The following is a 21,827-nucleotide window of genomic DNA, read 5'->3' as shown; positions in this document are numbered from 1 at the left end:
AGTTATCACTAGATATCGCGAGGTATTGTTATATGAATCCATTCCTAAGCCTATTTGGTCATATGGAATCTAACTATGGAGTACTGCTAGCAATTAGAATTGCAATAATTATACAACGGTTCAAAAAAAAAGTATTGTCATTGTCAATGCCCCGTGCTATATCTCTAGTCATGTGATACAACATGATATCCCTTTAGAATTCATAACGAGTGTAATTGAAAGTGTTTGTGTTAAATATTTTAAAAGTATCTTAGTCGTGCTTAGACTAAAGCGTTTAACACCATCCGATCCGGTTATAGGAGATAATAGACTTTAGAATAACTAATTTAGTTAATATTTTATATAGAAGATCATTTAATGAAGTGATCCTATACATGTAATGTATGCGTTATTATCATAAGAAATGCTTATTGCCCACTGGGCAGATTGCTGAACCACAAGAGTGATAAATAATAATGTATTGATCATTATGTAGAATACCTCGAAAAACAATAAAACCATTTTTGTTAATAAGGCACTGTCTTCATTATTAGGCTAAAAATATAAATAGCAAACCTTGTATAAATAAATACGCTTTGAAAAAGTGAAATTATTTCCCGAGCCCTCTATTATTTCAAATTGTATTTGAATATGTTATACATTATTTTAGACTATTAAATATGCTTAATGACGAATTATTAACCGGTATCCGCAACCCCCTTGTTTAAAGCTATCCAACGTGTTACTTACAATAGTGACAGTATGTGGTTGTCCCCTATTTTTTTATTTCTTCCCACGGCTAGTGCAGGATCGGTTTCAAGACAAAATCCATCTCGTTCTCGTTTTTAACTGGCAACAAAATCTATTTAATTTTCTCATAAAAACCAACCTGATCGATCAAACAAACAGCATGATTATTAGACAATGCTCCGGCGCTAAAATCTATCCCAATATTGAAAGAATTATATATAACGATGTAAATAAAAAGGGAAAAATCGTCTCTGGTCCCATTAAAGTTGAAATCTCCAAATAAACACCACAAAGTACCTAATCGTGTTGAAGATGGTAGCCAGTGGTGTAACATTTACTCATACAATAATAACTATAATCAAGAATATATCAGAATATAGAGTTTACAAATAACTTTTGAGGATTTTTAAAATTTTGAAGCATGGTTTGGAAAAATTATTGTATATATTGAAAAATTCCTCATCATTTGAGGCAATTTAAGAATAAATCCAATTTTTCACTCTCTTAAAAAATAGCAGATGTTAACGAATTTTGTAAAATGTGAATCCCATGCGCAGAATCACTTGGTTTCATTTTGACTCCTATAATAACACTGTGTATTGAATGCTTAACTTAAATATACTTGAAACTTATAATATTGACAGAAATCCAATCTTATTCCATTCGATAAAATCAGAACATTTACTCTCAAATATGTCAAATTACAACGAAATAATGTGTGTTTAAATAATATGTCAAAATAACGAAAGAAGAAAGAACACGTCAAATAATCCCACTTCGTTCGCGCAGTAGTCAAGGCGACAGGAGGACAACCTATTATTGCAGCAATACTTTATGTTTGTGGTTGTAATTGTAAATGTCTTTATAGGCAACAGTGGAATATCAGACAAGGAATAATCATCCCAGTCACTCCAGTAACCAGGCTGGGTAAGACCGGATGACTTCTGGGATGGTCTCTAAGTTGGTCACAGGTCAGTCGGTAGGCTTAATGCCGAGGACCGTGGTTCGAAGCCCAAGTTAAACTGTAGGTCCAGTCCAAATAAACCCCCGTTGATAAAAAGGAGTCTTTAAAATATATCTAAGAAAATATGTCTAGTTGTGATTGTCTATTGGAAAAGAGGTATAAATTGATAAGATAAACAATGCCTGTCACGCCAGGAACCAGACCGGGTACTGAAAGACCGGGTGTGACTAAAAATTGGTATATTTTTAGTATTGTTGTCCGTATTTTAAACGTGATAATTTCGATAAATTTAGAGATGAAGAACACTTTGGCTAATCAAAAAAAAGTATCCCTTATCGTGATCAACTTCTCAAGAAAAACGAACGTAATAAGTCTAATTAATAATATCATATAACAAAATTAATAACATAATATCATAACAAGTAAAACCTTTGAAATGCAAACGAATTATACAATTCTCTAGATTGAATAGAAATAATGTCTTTTTTGAAACACCAGTTTTTGAAATAATTGAATTTTATTGTAAAAGTGCATTACTGTAATTCAAAAAAAATCGGTTCATTCCTATGTCTTGAGACGAATTGCTTCAACCTAACTAAACAAAAAGATGAACCAATTTAATAGCACATTTGTTTAATTATTTAAAATAACAAGAACTTAGTGGAATAAACTTATAAAAACAGGAAACACAGCAATCATTTCCCACAAATAAGCCTAAAATATCAATACAGAAAATACGAATTCATTACTTATTATTGGTTTTACATTCTAGCAATATATGAAAAAGAAGAAGAGATAAACATGTTCAGCAGAAAGAAAAATAATGTTAAGAACAAATAGTATCATCTAAATGAATGGAAAAAACCACCCAATCAGAAAAAATAAGTGGTGGAAAAACAATCTATTATTAATAAGGGTAGAGAATTATAAATATATATAAGATTAAGAATATAATTAGAATAAGATTATTGTTAAGCATATTAACTGTTGGACAGTGTTAATGGAAAAAGTTCCAATGGCTGCAGGGACTAATAAAATAAGATTGGACAATCATTTTATAGCTAACAGAAAAAGATCAAATTAAATAAATTACACATATAACAAAATTAATAACATAATATCATAATAAGTAAAACCTTTGAAATGCAAACGAATTATACAATTCTCTAGATTGAATAGAAAAGGTCTTTTTTTGAAATAATTGAATTTTACTGTAAAAGTGCATTACAGTAATTCAAAAAAAATCGATTCATTCCTATGTCTTGTGACGAATTGCTTCAACCTAACTAAACAAAAAGATGACATTTTGGTATGACCGATGGAATTTTTAATGAACAATGAAACACAACGATATGTACAACTTACTAATCGTTTTTAGGCATGACTAAAGCAAATCTTAGAAAACTAGGACGAAATTAAAGATTCAACTGGTTAATTGAGCCAGTTGAATCTTTAAGTAATTAAATTAGTTAATTAATTTTATGTTAATATATTAATTTTAAATAAAATTTACTGGTAATCCAGTGCTGCCAAAACAATGTTCTTCGATTAATTACCAATGCCTATCGCTATGTCACCAATAAGAAATTGCACGAAGACCTCGAAATTAAATGCATAAAACATGAAATAAGCTCGCTAAATCACTATTAATCAATTAAATCAATTATAAATCACAGTCATGAATTTATATTTATTTAATTATCCATGGAGCAATAGACTTAGCAGGATATAAGAAGATTGAAGTCATTCAATCAACACGAGCTTATAAGTGTTACTGTTAACTTTAACAGTCTAATTTAATTTTAATTTGGGAAATACTATGATGATATATTTATCAAGCAGAACAATTGTAATAACTTAATTTATAAATTAATAATTAAGTAATTACGTAATTAAGTAAGTAAAAGACGTAATTTTAAAAATATATTAGTTAGGCAAAATAAATAATAGATTAAATATATCAATACAGCTTAACAGAATACACAACTACGCCACTGATCTTCTTAAGATTTTAGGCGTGTGTCTCGAAGCGGATGTGGCCAAAAAATGAAGTTTAGTTCCCATAATGGCGTTGTTTGCAGTCACTTAAGAAAGTGGGAGTACAAAAACGACCGTATTGAGGGCCCTTGTGAACAAAACAGGTACTTTTAAGATACAATAAAAAAAGGAATATGACCTAATCGTGTCGGCGGATGCTTTTCCCTTTTCCTTTTCATTACTGTTTCCGATAGGGTTAAAGGATGTTATTGATGCTATAGGCCGATAATTATTTAATAATGATCATCAGATAATTAAACGAAATAATTGCTTCTTTTTTAATAATAATATAATTATTTTATAATAATTTAGTGATAAACAATTTTTAAATTAATACGAGTAGTTTTACGAATCCCTTCTTATAGAAGTCAATAAAATATATGTAAATTTTTAAACTGAATTATTATGAACTGATAAAAACCGTTTGATTAAAAGAAAGGATCATTCTTTTTAGGTAGAAAAAAAACTGCAGTTTTAGTCTGCGTAAATTGGCGAATGTACGAATTGTGTGTTTACATTAATGCAAAGTTTCGTTATAGAGCTTTTGCTCTATATGGTAAAATGGTAGTACGAGTATATCGTATATATCTAAACATGACACCTGTTTTTCAGTTCCTTGTCCCTGTAAAAAGAATCAGAATGCGAAATTGTCCCGTTTTCTCAATAGTGTAGCCAATTTTCAGAATACGCTGTCGAGCTGACACATATTATATATTATAATGATATGACGTGAAGTTTTTTATTTAAATTATTTTCCAGAAAATACGGGTTTTTCCTTAAGGTATCAGATGCGGTGTTGTGATACTAAATAGCCTTTAGAGACGAAGAAAAGTAATAATTCCGATAATGTCAGCCCTTTAAGATCCTCAATGTTATTTATTTTTTAAAGAAATCGAAGCAAGAAAAGCGCAATTTTCGATCTAAAGTTGTTCAAAACACGTAGAAGGTCACTTCACTAAGGGATGCTGTATAAAATATCTTACTCTAAATCTAGCTCCAACGTAATTGTCTGTTCTTACATTAGATCTGATAGAACTAAACATTTTAATCTCCGCACTGTTTAACTCAATTTTAGTGGTTTGGTAAATACATTAGGGTGTACTGACACTCCAAGAAACTCAAAACTAAAATTTTGAATTATAGTTCTAAAGGGATATCACGCTGTATGACTTCATTAAAGACGTAGTACGGAGCAGCGGCTATAGCATAAAACGCTTTGTTTTGGAGCCGTTGGCTACATTAGATTTTCTAGCAGCATCCTATAGCTGAATTCAATATAAATAAAATGGGCTTAATTATTGATTGTATAGTAATATCTTGTAACCTCCTTTAGTAAATATGTGCTTCTTTCAAGTTAGACATTGACCTAAATGCTCGTCAAGATATTTAGCCTCCTCCACATGGGGGAGTTCACAATTAATGACTCTACCCAAAAGCTACATAAGGTTACATGGATATATGGTATTATTGACAGTTCTGTTAAGTCTACTGACAGTTGAGTGACCAACTTAGGGAGCATCCCAGAAGATATCCAGTCTTCCCAGCGACTGGCATGACGGGCATAATTTTCCCCGTCGGATTTTGCACTCTTGCTTTATGAACAATCACATTTATAAACAATCACAAATATAAATTTATAACCATGCCTCAGTAGGATTTGAAACAGCAACTATCGCAGGAATGTTAGGAGGGCCGTCCTGTGGCCTTGGGCACTGCGAAAACTAACCTGGCTATATAATTATATAATTAAAGCTATATTTAATTATATATATTAACTAGTATATATAATATCTATAATTAGCTGATATATATATATTATTAATTATTAATTATTAAAAAATAGCTTATTAATTATATAATAATATAATTACTATTATTTGTTATTTTTGTTTTTTTGCCAATTTGAAAGCCATCTCATATTGTGCTTTGTTAATTATAAATGTTACTTATCATACCGTTACATAAATGCTATGGTGGGATTCGAATCCCCTAATTTAACAACACTAATTGAAGAAGTTTTAATATAATTACTGAGCACGAAATAATAAAAAAATATATCCATCAGAACTAATGTTAATTTCAAATATTTTAATGATAATATAAATATTAATTGTTTCCAGTACATTTATTGAAATAAAATTTGTACAACTAATGTTCAATAAAATTTATTTTTAAAATAACTGAATCATCATAACAGCCAGTTTTCTAGAAATTACTTTCATTTTCACAATAATAATAAAAATAAAACAAGATACAACATATATTTTTTTTCTAATCATCCGCCCAACATCTTCCGATCTCTTTGGAAACCCGACAAGAAAAAACCATCTCATTCAGATCTAATTTTCCCTTATTTAACACACTGCCAAATACAGTTACCCTACCTGTTACAGCCCTGTACGTGGGAATAACTCACATAACGTGGATGTGCATAGGTATTTCTCACGCGGTAGTTTTAACCCGTCAAATACAGGGGTGAGATAAAGAGTTTCCATGAAAAAGGACGGTGTTTTTCGTAAAGATTTTTACAAATTATTATCTTTAACCTCGATTTTTCTGCGTCAACTAATGGAGATATTTAATTATAAATTAAATATATATTTATTTCATTTATTTTAGTCCCCTTTTTACCAATATCGTTTCATCTGGGCTGGCTTAAGTCAACCACATGGCTAATGACCAATTTAGAGATCATTCTAGTAGGAATCCGGTCTTACCCAGCCTGTTTACTGATGCCAGTAACCACTCATGGACTGGGAGGATTATCCTTGTCGGATTTAGCACTCTTGCCTTATAGGTAAATATAAACAAAATTTTACACTTATACCCCAGCAGGGTTCGAGCTCGTAACTATCGTAACAGTAAAAGGATAGTCCTGGCTCCTTGACCACTATATCAACTAAGCCTGTTTATACTGAATTTAGTACTTATAAAGTTATTCAGTGTCATATCTTAAATAATATAATTAAGAATGGAAATTCCTATTAATTAACTGTAGATAACTACTCTTAAGCAGCATTAGATGATTATACATTAAAAACGTTTCAAGAATGGAACTAATCTCAGAAAGAAAGGCATCACGCAGAGCAATATGCGGTCTGCCATCCAGAGACGAGAAACTGAAGAAGAAATTATTATAGTCTATCCAAAGTTATTTTGTCCATACGTCATCTAAATTTGTGACGTCAAGACGTTGCAATGTTGCCGTATCAACTTTGAGTTTTAGTTGAGTTTGGCTTTAACATACAACAAAATTCTAACCTAAATAAAATATTAAACAAAAATACTGTTATCAAATATAAGTTATTTTAACATAATAAATCCAATGCATTTATTATAGGACTTAAAACTACAATTAAGTACACAGTTATAATAGTTTGTAGGTTAGGGTTGTGTTTGATTAAAAATATAGTCTCATTGAACTCTTTTCCATAGCACCTTTGAGTTAGAGTTCTAGACGTGTTTTCTATTATATGCTTTTAAAAATTGTATTCTCTTAAAAGCAATATCCAGTTCCTTTAGATCTCTTCTATTTTTCAGCCGGACGACTTTAGCAGGCTAGTTCGGTTACACGTTCGAACTTATCGTTATACAGCATTATGTCTCTTTTTAGTAAGAGTACAATGAGAAGGAAAATATTATCTGATTTTAAAACGAATTTACAAATTGCAGCAGGCAATATATTAAACATCTTGATGGCTTATGTACAAAAAAACTTAGGATAGGCTATAGATACGTAATACGTTTTAATATGCAAAAATAATATCAAATATTTATAAGTAATTGTTATTTTTTATTTACATTAACTATAACTATTCCGAATAGATGATTCCATAGTTGCATATAGGTATAATGAAACTTATTCAATGAATTCATATTATAATTCGTTTGACTCTATCTTGTCTATAGAAGATACCTTTATTCGGTAAAAATTGTTCCTCTTTGAAAGTGGATATTCCAGAACCTCCGAGAAGGAAAAAATTCAGTTTAGACTCATAGAAAATTGGATAGTCTTTATGCTGATTGAGTGATTATGTGACCGCCGATATTAGAATTGGTTTACTCGATTTCAGATCGACATATTTTATCTTATGACATAAAGAGTTAAATTATTTACATAAAACTCAATACTAAAATAAGTTCGATACATTGATTCCATATAAATGAACAACATTCACTGAACTGGGTTTTCATCTATGAATCGCTGGTGAAATCAATCGAAATTGTATCATTTTGGTTTGATTAGGAAAAACCAGAACGAAGAATCAGAAACAAACCCTTAATTCGACTCTCTATTATAAACAATGAACACGATTGAAGCAAGCAATTGAAAAAAATATTATAACGCTGTTAGTTTTTAGAAGTTTAGAAGTTTCTCAATTTCTTCGAAAATCTCAAATATGGTGTTACTAAAAAAATGGTCAAATTGATTAGTATTAGTATTGATTGATTAGTATTTTAAATTCAAATATATGGATAGGCTCCCCTTAAAATATTATAATTATATATTATATTTTTTAATATAAATGAAGTGATATTATTATAATTTATGTAACGCCATTTGTTCGTTAAAACTAATTTTACATCATTCATAGATTAAGCTAATTTTAATTAAAATATGTACATGTGATACTTTTCTTGATTCTATATACAAAAGTGAAAGGGTGGCAATCAATCTTTGATTCTCAAAACGTGGGTCTAATGAAGTGTGGCAGCGTGTGACTGTCACACTTGGGTCTTTCCAAATCTTACCCTCATTGATTATACCATCAGGTAAAAATCTTATTTATTCAAATAATATATATATATATATATATATATATATATATATATTTTTTTTTTTTGAAGTTGTTATAAGTTTGAACAGATTTTTAACAAAAATATGATTCGTATAAATGGAAACGACTTTGGTTATGTGGTTTCAAAATTCAAAATTAATTTAAAATTCAAACATTTGAAAAAATTCAAATAACAATTCAAATTTAATTAAATCAGAATATTAAACATATATTTCTTATATATTTATTAATTCGAAACTATCTGAATTTGCATTAAAATATTGTCGATTATTTTACATGTTCCGGTTTTATTGAATAAATAAAATAAATTAGCTTTTAACTGTTTACTGTTAACAAGTCCATTACCTGTTAATTCGGTTATTGTGTTTTATAATTTAATTAGAGCACCCGAATATGGTTCTAATCGATTAGAATTAATGAATTCGTAAACAATAGTATAATTTATGATTGTTTGTTAATTATATCAAATTAGTTACATTAGAATATTAAACATACGGAAGGAATAATATATTTATTAGTTAGAAAGTAGCTGGATTTGCATAAAAAATGTGCGGATTATTTTACACGTTCTGGTTTTATTGAATTAATAATATAAATGAGCTATTAAGCTTTTACTCTTAATAAGTCCATTAATTGTTCATTTGTTTTTGTGTTTTATAGTTTAATTAAAATGTCCCAATATATGGTAATTTTAATGGAGTAATTGATGAATTCGGAAACAATATATTTTAATGTCGGACACATAACAAACAAGACGCTGATGTTTATAATACCAGATTAAATAAAATATGAACTTAATAAATGAATAGATTGAAAATAGTAAATAAAAGAAGTTGAGGAGCAACCCTTGTATGCGTTCCCTACGTAAAAGGTATAATCGCGTGGTAGAAAAGCGAGACGGAATATTAAAACGACCGCAAGGGGTGGGGGTATATTCCCACGGTGTTTCGGAATGTATATCGGAAGTTTTTCAAAATAGGTCGACATTCGAACTGCGAAGGTCAGATGACCGACGTGTCAGCCCTTCAGCGAAGAATATCGAGACGTGCGACTGATCATTCGATATCCGTTCTCGTCAGTGACAACCAGTGATAGTGATAAAGACTATATGTGCTCGTGTGTCCTTATAACAACTTTAGAAAATCCCAGATTCTTAAACAAAAAAAGGTGAGTCCTGATAGTGTAAAGGCCGCATTACTGGACGTTGCAATATATTCTTTCTTGTCTAGTGAATTATGATGCGACTGAGCGAAGAAGAGCATCACCAAACTCAATCCTCGAATATGTCGTCAGCAGAAAAGAGAAAGTATCACAAGCCGATGATGGAGAAACGAAGGCGAACACGGATGAATAATTACATGAACGAAATTAAAGGCCTGCTATTGGAGGCAATGAACAAAGACGTAAGTATTGATGAGCGCCCACAATGCAATGAACATTGTCAACATTCACAAACATGTAAAGTTTTTTAAGAGAATTTCAATAACATTATTTTCAATTAATATGTAGCACATACATTTAGAATGTATCTTATTTTGCTTCGTTAAAAATTAAATACATTTATATTAATATTATATTTATTATACCCACGTATAATAAATCGTATTTTGATTATTATTTTTTTAATTTAAAAAGGTATTTATTAAAAAAACTGGTACAATATATTTTAAACAAAATATTTTCCGTCATTTCCTATTAACGTTTCTTTTCTGGGTTATTATATCGAAAGAACGAATCATTGATCCATTTTCGCATTTCTTCGGTATTGTCAAAATGTGTGTCAACCAAGCCATGCTGCATCGATTTGAACAAGTGGTAATCAAAAGGTGCTATGTCTGATGAGTACGCTGGGTAAAGCAGCACTGTTCATTCGAGCTGCAACTGTGTATCCTTTACAAGTCTTGTAAGGATCGGCCTATCGTTTTCATAAAAGAGGATGTCTGCATCTGTCACTCAATACTTCTAGTCTTTATTACAACAAAATATCATTGAATTGGTTCAATTGATGTTAATGGACATCTTCAGTAACCGCTTCATTCGCTTTTCAGCAGTTTACAATACATTACACGTTGCTGATCCCATCGTATGCACTGCAATACTCCTGGATTAAACAATGAATTTTTGCACTGGGAATTAACATTGTAGATCACTTTTCATCACCAATCACAACACGCTGGAATAACTTTCTATTTTTTGTCTGTCAAGTAATTTATCCGCTATCTTGGAATGGTCCAAGATAGAATTTTCAGTTAATTCGTGTAGTAGTAATTTTTCCTTTTTTTTTATCTTCCCCATGATTGATCAATTGCTAAACTGTCTGAGATATTCTTTGAGAGCTTACGTTGACTTTTCACCCAACAAGTCTTGTAATTAATTGTCCTGGAGCCAACTTTTGGCCTTCTAGATCCTTCTAGATGTTTTACATTATTAAAATCGAAACAATTGGAATATGACGCAGCATATCTATACATTTTTTAATAATAATTTTTTAAAGCAAAGAACACTAAATTCTGGACGTATTCTGGGGAAAAAAATATTTTTATCACTCTTCTGGCATAAATGACCTCTGCAATGACACAGAACCTGAACATCCTATGTTATTTGGAGCATCCCATAGAAGAGTCGGACGTAGAAGGCGATCTCCCATATAAAAAGTTGTGACTAAATTATGCGCCTCGGAAATACAGAGAGTGACTGAAGCGGGTAATTAAAAAAATGCGATTTTTATTTATAAAAGTATAAATACACAACATAAATAACGAGAATAATAAGAACAACATAAATAAGAAGAAATTTTGTGTTATACTGGGATAATTGTTAATGTATTGTTAAATCATAACCCCTTCAGTTAACATGAATTAATAATGTTCCATTTCAAGAACATATCATATGAATATTGGTTATTTACGTGTAATTTAAATTTATAATAATTAGTATAAAAAAATTAATAAGGTAATTTTTATTTGCTAAAGCACTAACACTTCAATGAAATATCTACAAAACATATTGAAAAATACAAGCTAATATTTATTCTTACACTACAATTTCCATGCTTAACAAATTACAAAAATTACATTGCGACAATAAAAACACTTGAATATATTATATGTCAATAATTATATATTATTATGCATCAGAATTGGCCTTTCTGAACCTTTTTTATATCTTATATAATTCTTGAAAGTAATAGGTCAATTGAAAAGTCGCAGCCCTACCATAATAAAATTTTTTCCCAAAATTAGTTTTTTATTCTACATAATTCCCTTCAAGGGTCATACACTGATTATAGCGACCCTCCAACTTTTCGATACCATTTTTGTAGCACGATTTGTCCTTTGCTTCAAAATAAGCCTCAGTTTCGGCGATCATCTCTTCATTCGACGAAAATTTCTTCCCAGTGAGCTTTCTTTTGAGATCTCAGAATAGGAAATAGTCGCTGTGGGCCATATCTGGAGAATACGGTAGTTGATGATGCAGTTTGAAGACCAATTCGTGGATTTTTGCCACTGTTTTACTAACTTGTGATACGGCGCATTGTTTTGGTAAAGCATCACGTTCTTTTTTTTTTGTCCTTCAAACGGCCCAATAACGCTATGTAATAGTCGCTGTTGATGGTCCTTCCATTTCCAAGGTAGTCATTGAAAATTGTTCCATGCGCATCCCAAAATACAGACGTCATAACCTTGCCAGCCGACTGTTGCTTTTTTCCTACGCTTTGGAACGGGTTCATCGTGTGCAGTTCACTCGGATGACTGTCGATTGGACTTCGGAGTGAAATGATGGAGCCATGTTTCATCCATTGTCACATATCAATTCAAAAATTGGGCAATTCAAACACTGCTCTAAACCATCAAGTCGTCGTTGTTTGTTGTCAAAAGTGCGCTCGCGCGGCACCCACTTTGCACAGAGCTCATACCCAAATATTCGTGAATAATATGATGTACACATTCAGTTGATATCTTTAGAGTGTCTGCTATCTCATTCAATTTCAATTTACGGTCATTCAAAATCATTTTGTGGATTTTTTAAATGTTTTCGTTGGTAACAATCTCTTTTGGGTGTCCACTGCGTTCACCGTCTTCGGTGTTCATTTCGCCACGACTAAACTTAGCATACGTTGATGGTTAATTTTTCTGGGGCAATGTCCGGAGACTCGACATCAAACCAAGTTTTTGCTTGAACTGTATTTTTTCCCTTCCAAAAGCAATGTTTTATCAACACGCAAAATTCCTTTTTATGCATTTTTTACAATAACAAAAGTTGCTTCTCTCAAAATGTTATAATTCACAAACTAAAGATCCAACAGCTGTAAAACTTATACACGCATCTTTTGAAGGTTACGGCTAACTAAAAAACATATGGATTTAATTTTAGTAGCGCCATCTATGTTTACGGATGGAGACTTTTCAATTGTCCTATTATATACTTGAACTTTATTCATATATTTGTATTTTATAATGTAGATTGTTTTTTGGAGTAGTTCTACTTATTTAATTGTTCGTAAATGTAAAAATGGATAGCAAAAACATGATTTTAGCGAACTTTTAAAACGCTAACTGCCATGTTCATATACCAGCCATACTAAGTCCCCGATCAGCATACTGGTGTCTAAATTCTTGCATCTATTAGATTTTGTTGAGGAACCTTCAAGTTTTCGAGGTATAGGCACATAGAAAACACATCGGAATAAGACACCTTGTATATACAATAAGTGATGTGATTCATAAATATAGCAGAAATTAAGTAACTAATTGCAATGTTTTCTTTTATAGCCCGCCCGTCACCCTAAAATGGAGAAAGCTGATATTTTGGAAATGGCTGTAAAGTACCTCCAAAATTTTCAACGCCAACAGATGGCTTTTGCAATGGCCACTGATCCCTCGGTAGTGCGAAGATTCAAAACCGGCTTCAATGAATGTGCTTCTGAAATCGATAGGTGAGTATCACAGAGATTAATTTCTTCTTGGCGGCCGAATTAATGTTGTTATTTTGTTTCGCAGATTTATGGACAATAGCAACATTATTGATAATGATGTTCGTGAACGAGTGTCGAACCACCTCAACCAATGTATAAGCAGTTTCGAACAGAACCCCCTTGGATTACCAAAAACCGGTAATCTTTCAATGCTACCTAGTGGCAATCTCTATGCCTCCAACCTACACTCACAAAACGCCGGCGATCAGAACAACAATCCTCGATTAATACCACAAGGGCTGCAGTTAATACCCAGCAGATTACCAACAGGAGAGCTTGCTCTTTTAGTACCAAACTCCTCCAACATGCCGTATTATCAACCTACATCGATGAACCGAGGACCAAGCGCTTTTGATGCTGTTTCAGCTCAAAGAACCGAGTTTCAAATGTCTGCACATAGCCCTACCGAACCAAATGTCGAATCACCGAAAGATAAGCCTGTTCATTCTAATGTGTGCACTTTATTTAATCCGAAATCGGGACATGTTATAGAGGATCATCAAGTACCTCAAGTTAGCTCTACAGTCGAGCCCAGTGGAGATAAAATCGTTCAACCAATTCCGTTGGAAGTAAAGACCATGAAATTCCCTATTCACAAACCGCTAGAAAAAGAGAAAAAAACTGTTGAACATATAAGCGTCATTAAAAAAGTTTCGGAACCATTTGGCATCATCACCAATCAAGAAGAGAGGTACAGACAAGCGCAGCAAAAGGAAGACTCTTTGTATATGGAAGAAAATCAGCCGGTATCTCGTGGAATAAAACGAGGATATGGCGAAATTCAAGGATTACTTACAACGGTTACCCAAGATTCGCGACCAAATAAACTGATCAAAACGTCACACGCAGCAGTACCATCTACATACGTCAATTGCTCGTCCGATTCGACTGATGATTTAAACCCAGTCTGTTCAAGTAATGTCGTATTAAATGCTCACAGAAGATTGGAAGCTTTCTGTCCTTTCGAACGTTCAGCCGATGTCGATGAACAAAAAGATAATCAACATAATGACCATGAAAGAAATACAGACTCGAATGATATGTGGAGACCTTGGTGATGAAGATATGTTATAATCTGAGAGTGTTATTTGCTCAATATAATTTTCTGGTGATATTTTGAGATAACAAAAAGCTTTAATATTCTACTGGTACAAATAGGTTATGGAATGTAAGCTGAATGGACTGCAAGCGTGAATTTCGTTCAAATATTGATGAGCATGTAATCTAAAATACAAAATATATTTTATATAAAAATGTTACTCTCGTTTCTTTCCATTATTCATTTCACAATCCAAATATATTGTATAAAATTTGTGTAATAGAAATTATATTCTAACATATACGCTTTAGATATTTTTAAACAACGAGTCCTAATTATATATTATATTATTTCAATTAATTAAACTGCATAGTGAAGTAACATTTGAGACTTTTGTTGTAATTTACGAAGATATTGTGAATAATAAATATTATAAATATCATTTGAAGCTAATAACTTTTTTAAAGTAATAAACATTGAAGCTAAACCTAACAAAAAAAGGCTAATCGAATTCCTAAATTCCCAATATATTTTTAAAAAAACTTATGATTGGATTATTTAAAGAGCCCTCTTTAAGGTGAGTTGGCATAAATGACCTCGGTGAAGACGCAGAGATTGAACATCCTATGTTGATATATATTTAGAACATAGAATAGTCAGACATAGAAGACGAAGATCTCCCATATAAAAAGTTGTGACTAAATTACTAAATTATACAAGCGGGAAATTTAAAAAATATGATATATTTTAAATAAATATATTCATTTATAAATTATTAACAAATATTTATAAATATTTAACATTTTAATACTAAATAAAATTTAAAAACTTTTTGAAATTTTATGATGTACTGGAATAATTGAAAGAATTAAATATTATGTATATAAATTATATCTCATTCAGTCAAAATTAATAAAAACAATTCCATTCCAACATCTCTTATGAGCTTGGTTGGTACGTGGTTAAAGCAACAGTGCGGTCATCCTACTGTTGCCATAATCGTTGTTATTGTTTATAATTGTGATTGTCCAAAGGCAAGAGTATAATATCCGACAAGAAAAATTATTCCAGTTTAAGTTGGTCACTCGCCAGTCGGTAGGCTTAATAATAAGGACCGTGTTTCAAAGCCCATATTAAACAGTAGGTCCAGTTCAGATAAACCCTCGTTGCTAAAAAGGATACTCTAAAACTTTAACAAAAAAAAACAAAAGCAGGTCATATGAATATTGGTTATTTACATGCAATTCAAATTATTTTATTGCTATAAATTTAATACAGTAATTTTTATTTTCTAATGTAAATTATATTGAGAATTACAAGAGGATATTTATTTTTATATTACAATTTCCATGTTTAACAAATATGAAAACATTTTTACATTGCTACAATTAAGAGTTGAAATGGAAACTTAGTTAACTGAATAGTAAATTAAGCATCTAAATTTTAATTTCTGAACATTTTTTTCATTTCTATTTATTTTCTAAAAGCATATAGTTGAACGTAATCCAAATATATTTAGGTTTTGCAATGGAATTTTTTTCCCTTTGAAGTCCTTTTTGAAGACAAAGGATACATTAACAATCATCGTGGTTCGGTAGAGTGATTATACTGCGCTAGCGCGCGCGTCCCCAGTAAAAGGAATATTTGAAAATTCTCAGTATTGCTTGGGACGGCATGAGTAGGGCTGTATCTTATCTATAACCAAACTTTTGATATCGGATAGTGTTAGTCTTCGAGGCGTAAAATATATTCCGTATTAGTTATTAAAATAAAGGGTGATGTTCATAAGTTTGATATTAAGCTATATATACCATACATATGTACATATAGTAAAAATGACTTTAAAAAAAAACAGTAAGAACATTACATTAATTTACAAAACATTTTAGAGGAGGTAAAAAGAAAAATGCAGCATAATACTAAATTTTTATATTATATTCATTTATATATTTTAAAATTTAATATTAATTTTAAATTATAAATTAGAGGATACAAAATAATGAACCTTAACTATGCCATAAACTATTTACTAAATTACCACATATTTGAATATACAATACTACAAATGTCTTATATAAAAATAAAATTTTATAACAAATTTCTTGTAGATACAGTCCTTTATACTTCTCAAACTAATTACTAATTAATTACAACATGATAAAAGTTTTCCAAATAAAGCCAAGATTAATATTTCGTTGAAAAAGGGCTTACCGTCTAAAAAACATCACCATATTTAATGAAATCAAGTACTCAAGTACCTAAAAGCTCAATCATGTTAATATTTTGTGTTTTATTTTAGTATATATACCTTTCAACTAATTTCTTTAATTTCTACTTTTCTCTTCTTTGATATTTTGGCAGATTACTTTTCCTTATCAACAAATCATACAGCTGTAGCAAGTACGATCCTTTCCTAAATAGCTACCTCTTCCAGGATTAATGGTATGCAATATTTTCCTGAACTTCTGCAATGCCTATTAACTGGACGATTAAATGAAATTACTTAAATATATAATTCCCTATTACCTTGTCAGAATTCAATTGTTGAATATTATTCTGAGATTCATATTGGCTACTTTTATTTGCTTCAATATTGAGTCTTTTAACATTGTTAACAAAAAAAGACTTATATATACAGATTAAAATTAATTTTTTGCCTATAACTCTTTTCACTTATCGTACCCTATCTAAAATTCATTCATAAGATAATAATCATATCGATTTTTTTATGGAAAATACTACCTTGATAATAACTCCTTATACAGTGGTATAGAAGCTTTTTGACTTCTTGTTTCTGAGAAATTCTTTAAGCAATATTTTTTTTCATCGTTCTGTGGCTTTCAACTTTCCAAACTGTACAAATTCTTAAAATATCGATTAGATTCACCTCTATATTATGGATCCTACAAAAATGTTGCCTAAATTCAGTATGTATGGATATTAAAATCATTAAATTGGAGACACAGAGAAGGCAGATGATCCTTCTTGTTACCGGCTTTAGTTGTGCAGCAAGCCCATGGTGAAATCTTTCTGTCTCTTACTACTATGCCATACTACAAACTTCACATATTAATTGACTTTTACTTCAAAATTTAAATCATTTAAAATTTATCCTATTTGTAATAACTGAAACTAAACCTAACTTTGACTGTCCATATCTGTAAACCTGACAAAACGCTGAAACGTTAAACTAAAAGGCCTTCTTTGAATAAGGAAACTTTAAAAGGAACATCACTATATAACTTTAAAAATTCCATATCAAACACTTTAATAATTAAACAAATAAATGCCCTACATTAAACCAGAGCAGTGTTCAGCAGCTGCAGCCTGCAGTGTTGCGAAGTATAAAGCAAGAACTATATATTGTACTAAATTGTAAAAAACATATTTAACCTGTTATAATTTTTTGTTTCAAGACAAAATATAAAAGTTAATGTCAGAAAGTCTTGTTAAATATATTATTTTTCTAAAATAAAATACACCCATAAAGCAAATAGCCTAGCTGTGAATATGGCATCATCGACTTTTAGCATTTGGGCTTGCGGCGAGTAGATTGCATCGGCGAATATACGAATAGTTCCGAAAGTAGCCGAATCTCCGGACCACGATGATTTCTAATGTATACTCCAAAACAATCAACTCCTACCTGTTATTTTTTTATAACCCTGTTCTTTTTAACATGCTCTACACAATTGATTGTATTAAAAAGTCATCACTTGCTGATAACCAATAACAATAAATATATCATTGAAATTGAAATCACAATTTACTTCCTTAAAAACAATTCACTATATATTAAATTTTTCATTTCAATTTTAAAATCTCAGAATTTACGTCATATAAACATATTATATTCGTGCTTACCTCTAATTCTATTTGAAGATTTCAATGTGATCTGTGGTCATATTTTTAATATGTGAATGTAAATAATGTTGTGTATTTTAATTCAATGTACATAGACCATAATGAAAGACTATAATGAAGACTTATATTGCAGTTAGGCACTGCATTTTTATTAAGCAATGCACTTCCATATCTGGATCTATAATATACGTGAATAAACGCTTTGTTAACTGTTAAAAGCCATTTATGCTTTAGAGTAGGATTCTTTGGAAAATTCTTCATCCTAGGGGAGCTTGGAACGGAACATCTTTGTTTAGTTTTTACAATTAAATTTGTCATTTTTACCGTAACTGTTGCAAAAATTGCATCATGAAACAAGCTGTTAGTTCCTAAGAAGCACTACTTTATATAAAACCACGGCATATTTTAACATTATAACTTTTTAACAAACAGAAATATGCTTGCACACATAATATGTATAGCCTATTCAAAGTTTATTTGTATATGCGTCATCTGAACTAGTGACGGCTATGTTATCACATCAACAAGAGTTTTAGTTCAATCTGGCTTCGACATACAACTCAATTCAAATCGAAATAAAATACTTCAACAAAAATACTTTTATAAAATATAATTTATTTTAACATTATAGTATATTTAATGAATATATTATCGATTGACTTAAAATTACAATTAAGAACACAGGTATAATAGTTTGTAGGTTAAGGTTGTTTTATTATATTTACATTGAACTCTTTTCCACACCACCCATGAGGAAGAGGTCTAGGCGCCTAACCCACCAAATTAACAATTATATATTGTCATTCGAGAACATATTTACCTTTTTACGTTTAGTTCTTGTCTCTTTTGATGGCGTGTTTACTTGTCAAGTCATCTTGATATGACTGTATTTTTTATTTCTTCTGTTATTACCATTCTTCATAAAATTAATCACTGTATTCTGCCTAATGCATATACCATATCCACAAAATAGTTAGTATTCATTGTCTCCTCATACATTCTAACCGAATGCTCATGTCTAATTCTGAACAATTGCAATCATATCTGTGCACACAAATCTTTCACGCCCTACAATACCATTTTATACTGTTATATTCAATTAATTATGTGCATACCTTTAGTTGTTTCCATACTCATCACCCCGTCTCATGAATTTCCAGCATTGCACAGCATTATCACTTTTCCTTTAGTTACTTTCACTTTCCGAGTCACTGTCCAAGTCAATCACTAAACTGTTAATTCCCAATCCGTTTAAAACATGTTCACGATCCACCATTTATTAATTACTTCCTCTGTATGTCTAATCGAATTCATCCAAACCGAAGGTGTTATTGTAGACCTCCTTCCAAACACTTCTTGATGAAATATCCATCTCGACCAGCAAGTCTGTATTATAATAAATCTTTGCTACCACTCATATTAACTCGCTTGGATTGAATATACAGTGATAGGGAAGAAGTTATAATACTATGTGATCTACTGTATATATTTTTACAAGCTTATTTCTAAAAAAGTAAATTGCAAAAAACGCAATGAAACTTTTCATTTATATTTACCTATTAATAGCTTGAAATAGTTCAATTTTTAGATAGTCTCTTCAAAACTCAATTTATGCTTTGAATGGCATTTCTTCATTACAGCCTTTGTTGATGCTATTGTTGGGATTTTTTCCACCAGTGTGCTATGATATGGTTCATTGTCCAAAATAACAACTGATGGTTCCTACAGGTCTTTTAACAATTGATTTTCAAACTATAACAAAAACATGTTATGGTTCATTTCTCCATGGTAGTCACCCTTGGATTTGAAGGAACACACTAATTCTGCACCAGGAATAAAACCATTCTAATTCACTGCATGAATAACAATATATCTGCAATTAATTATTAACAAATATTGTGATCAACAAAACCTAATCAAGTGCTATTGTAACTTTTGTCTTTTTCGATCAATTTTTGTTGTTTTTACACTTTTTTGTTACTATCTTGCCAAGAGTACCTCAATGAACCATTCTGAAATATCCAAGTTACATCTAGATACACAAATTCAAATAATTTATCTTCCTTGATTTATTATACGCTTTTAAAAATTAAATTATTTTTAAGGCAATGTCTGTAAGTTCCATTAGATCTCTTCGAGGGTTATCTTTACACCATTTAAATTATATGCCCTGTAAGAGTGTATGAAAGGCCCTCAAAAAGCTGCATGTCCCTAACTATTTTATGTATAGTTTCCAGACTAACAATTTTCTCTGAAATAATGTTATTAATTTATGTTCATATCGATAAAATAGTTTGTGTACTAACTGTTCTTATAGATGTCGTATATTTGGTCTCGAATAGAGCCAATATCATGATGGTCAAGATTCGTCACCCACTTCGTATGCAGACGGGTTTCCTTGGTTGAATGTAACGTATTATTCTTCATTTTGTAAGCGATTTTATTCACAGTACGTATATATATATATATATATATATATATATATATATATATATATATATATATATATATATATATATATATATATATATGTATTATATATTATTGTGTGTAAAGTTAGGGACACTCTATGCATACCCTGAAATGCATACAATTTATTTTTATTGTGCTTATATCGATGGTATATATAGGGAACAGGGATATTAATATGAACATCTAACATATACACCATATTTATTTATTGATAAGGCATTGAAACACCATTAGCTTTTAAAACATTTACAATTTTTCGCGGTATAGTTTCCGACGGAATTTTGTCCCATTGTTATACCAAAACATCCGCTAATTGTTTCAGTGATATTGGAGAAGGATAACTCTCGCTCTCTGGTCTAATAATAACTGTTGAATTATGTTGAAGTATGGTGATTGAACTAACCAAGCAAGTTATCTGATGATATTGTGATAATCCTCAAACCAAGACTGAAGCTCTTTGGCTGTATGTATGAGCGCATTATCATTTTGGAATATGGCAAGGTAAAAAGTATCGAGAATCGAGATATGATTCGCAGTATTCCGGACAGTGATGTGAATGAGAGCATCAGCTGATGTGCTTAAATTATTTTCGTATTCTCCATACTTAAACCCGGTCGATTACGATATTCGTGTAATCATCAAGTATCATCACGTTCGTCGGCCTCTGTAAGTTTAACTTTGGGTTTTGCCCACTGTTCCTCTTAGTCGATGATATTTTACCATGTTTTGTGTATGGTGTCATTACCGTTGATCTATTTCAAGTTTGTTACACCCAACCAGGTAAAACAGCTTCAAATTTTCCAAAATAAGCTCCTCGGGAAAATCTTAAACTTAAAAATAATCAAATGTATAGGGAAACTGACACTCCAAAAATCAAGGACTTCATATCTCAATCATTCCATAAACAACAACTCAGCTCAAGTTCTTCTGAAAACGCGCTGGCTCGCT

General features: G+C 30.9%; 1 protein-coding gene and 1 long non-coding RNA gene across 2 annotated transcripts in view; one reads left to right on the top strand and one right to left on the bottom strand.

The window, feature by feature from the left end:
- The window catches only part of LOC143199680 (uncharacterized), a 769,697-nt gene that overhangs the window by 71,138 nt on the left and 676,732 nt on the right, over positions 1–21,827 (bottom strand). The window lies entirely within an intron of this gene.
- Positions 9,562–14,760, top strand: LOC143199676 (uncharacterized). The gene is made up of 4 exons (XM_076409656.1): positions 9,562–9,696; positions 9,759–9,932; positions 13,302–13,465; positions 13,530–14,760. Exons 2-4 carry the CDS (start codon positions 9,765–9,767, stop codon positions 14,560–14,562), a joined length of 1,365 nt encoding a protein of 454 aa, XP_076265771.1. The 5' UTR covers positions 9,562–9,696; positions 9,759–9,764; the 3' UTR covers positions 14,563–14,760.

The sequence above is a fragment of the Rhynchophorus ferrugineus genome, unplaced genomic scaffold, assembly GCF_030347505.1.
Source record: "Rhynchophorus ferrugineus isolate W39M unplaced genomic scaffold, kcgeb_rfMv2 rfM7, whole genome shotgun sequence".
Classification (NCBI taxonomy): domain Eukaryota; kingdom Metazoa; phylum Arthropoda; class Insecta; order Coleoptera; family Curculionidae; genus Rhynchophorus; species Rhynchophorus ferrugineus.
The sequence above is the reverse complement of the archived record's forward strand: the minus strand, read 5'-3'. Positions and strand labels throughout refer to the sequence as shown.

Coding starts and splice junctions, on each gene's coding strand:
- LOC143199676 (XM_076409656.1), top strand. CDS start 9,765: ATGATGCGACTGAGCGAAGAAGAGCATCACCAAACTCAATCCTCGAAT. Junction 9,933..13,301: donor TGGAGGCAATGAACAAAGAC/GTAAGTATTGAT, acceptor TTTCTTTTATAG/CCCGCCCGTCACCCTAAAAT. Junction 13,466..13,529: donor TGTGCTTCTGAAATCGATAG/GTGAGTATCACA, acceptor TTTGTTTCGCAG/ATTTATGGACAATAGCAACA.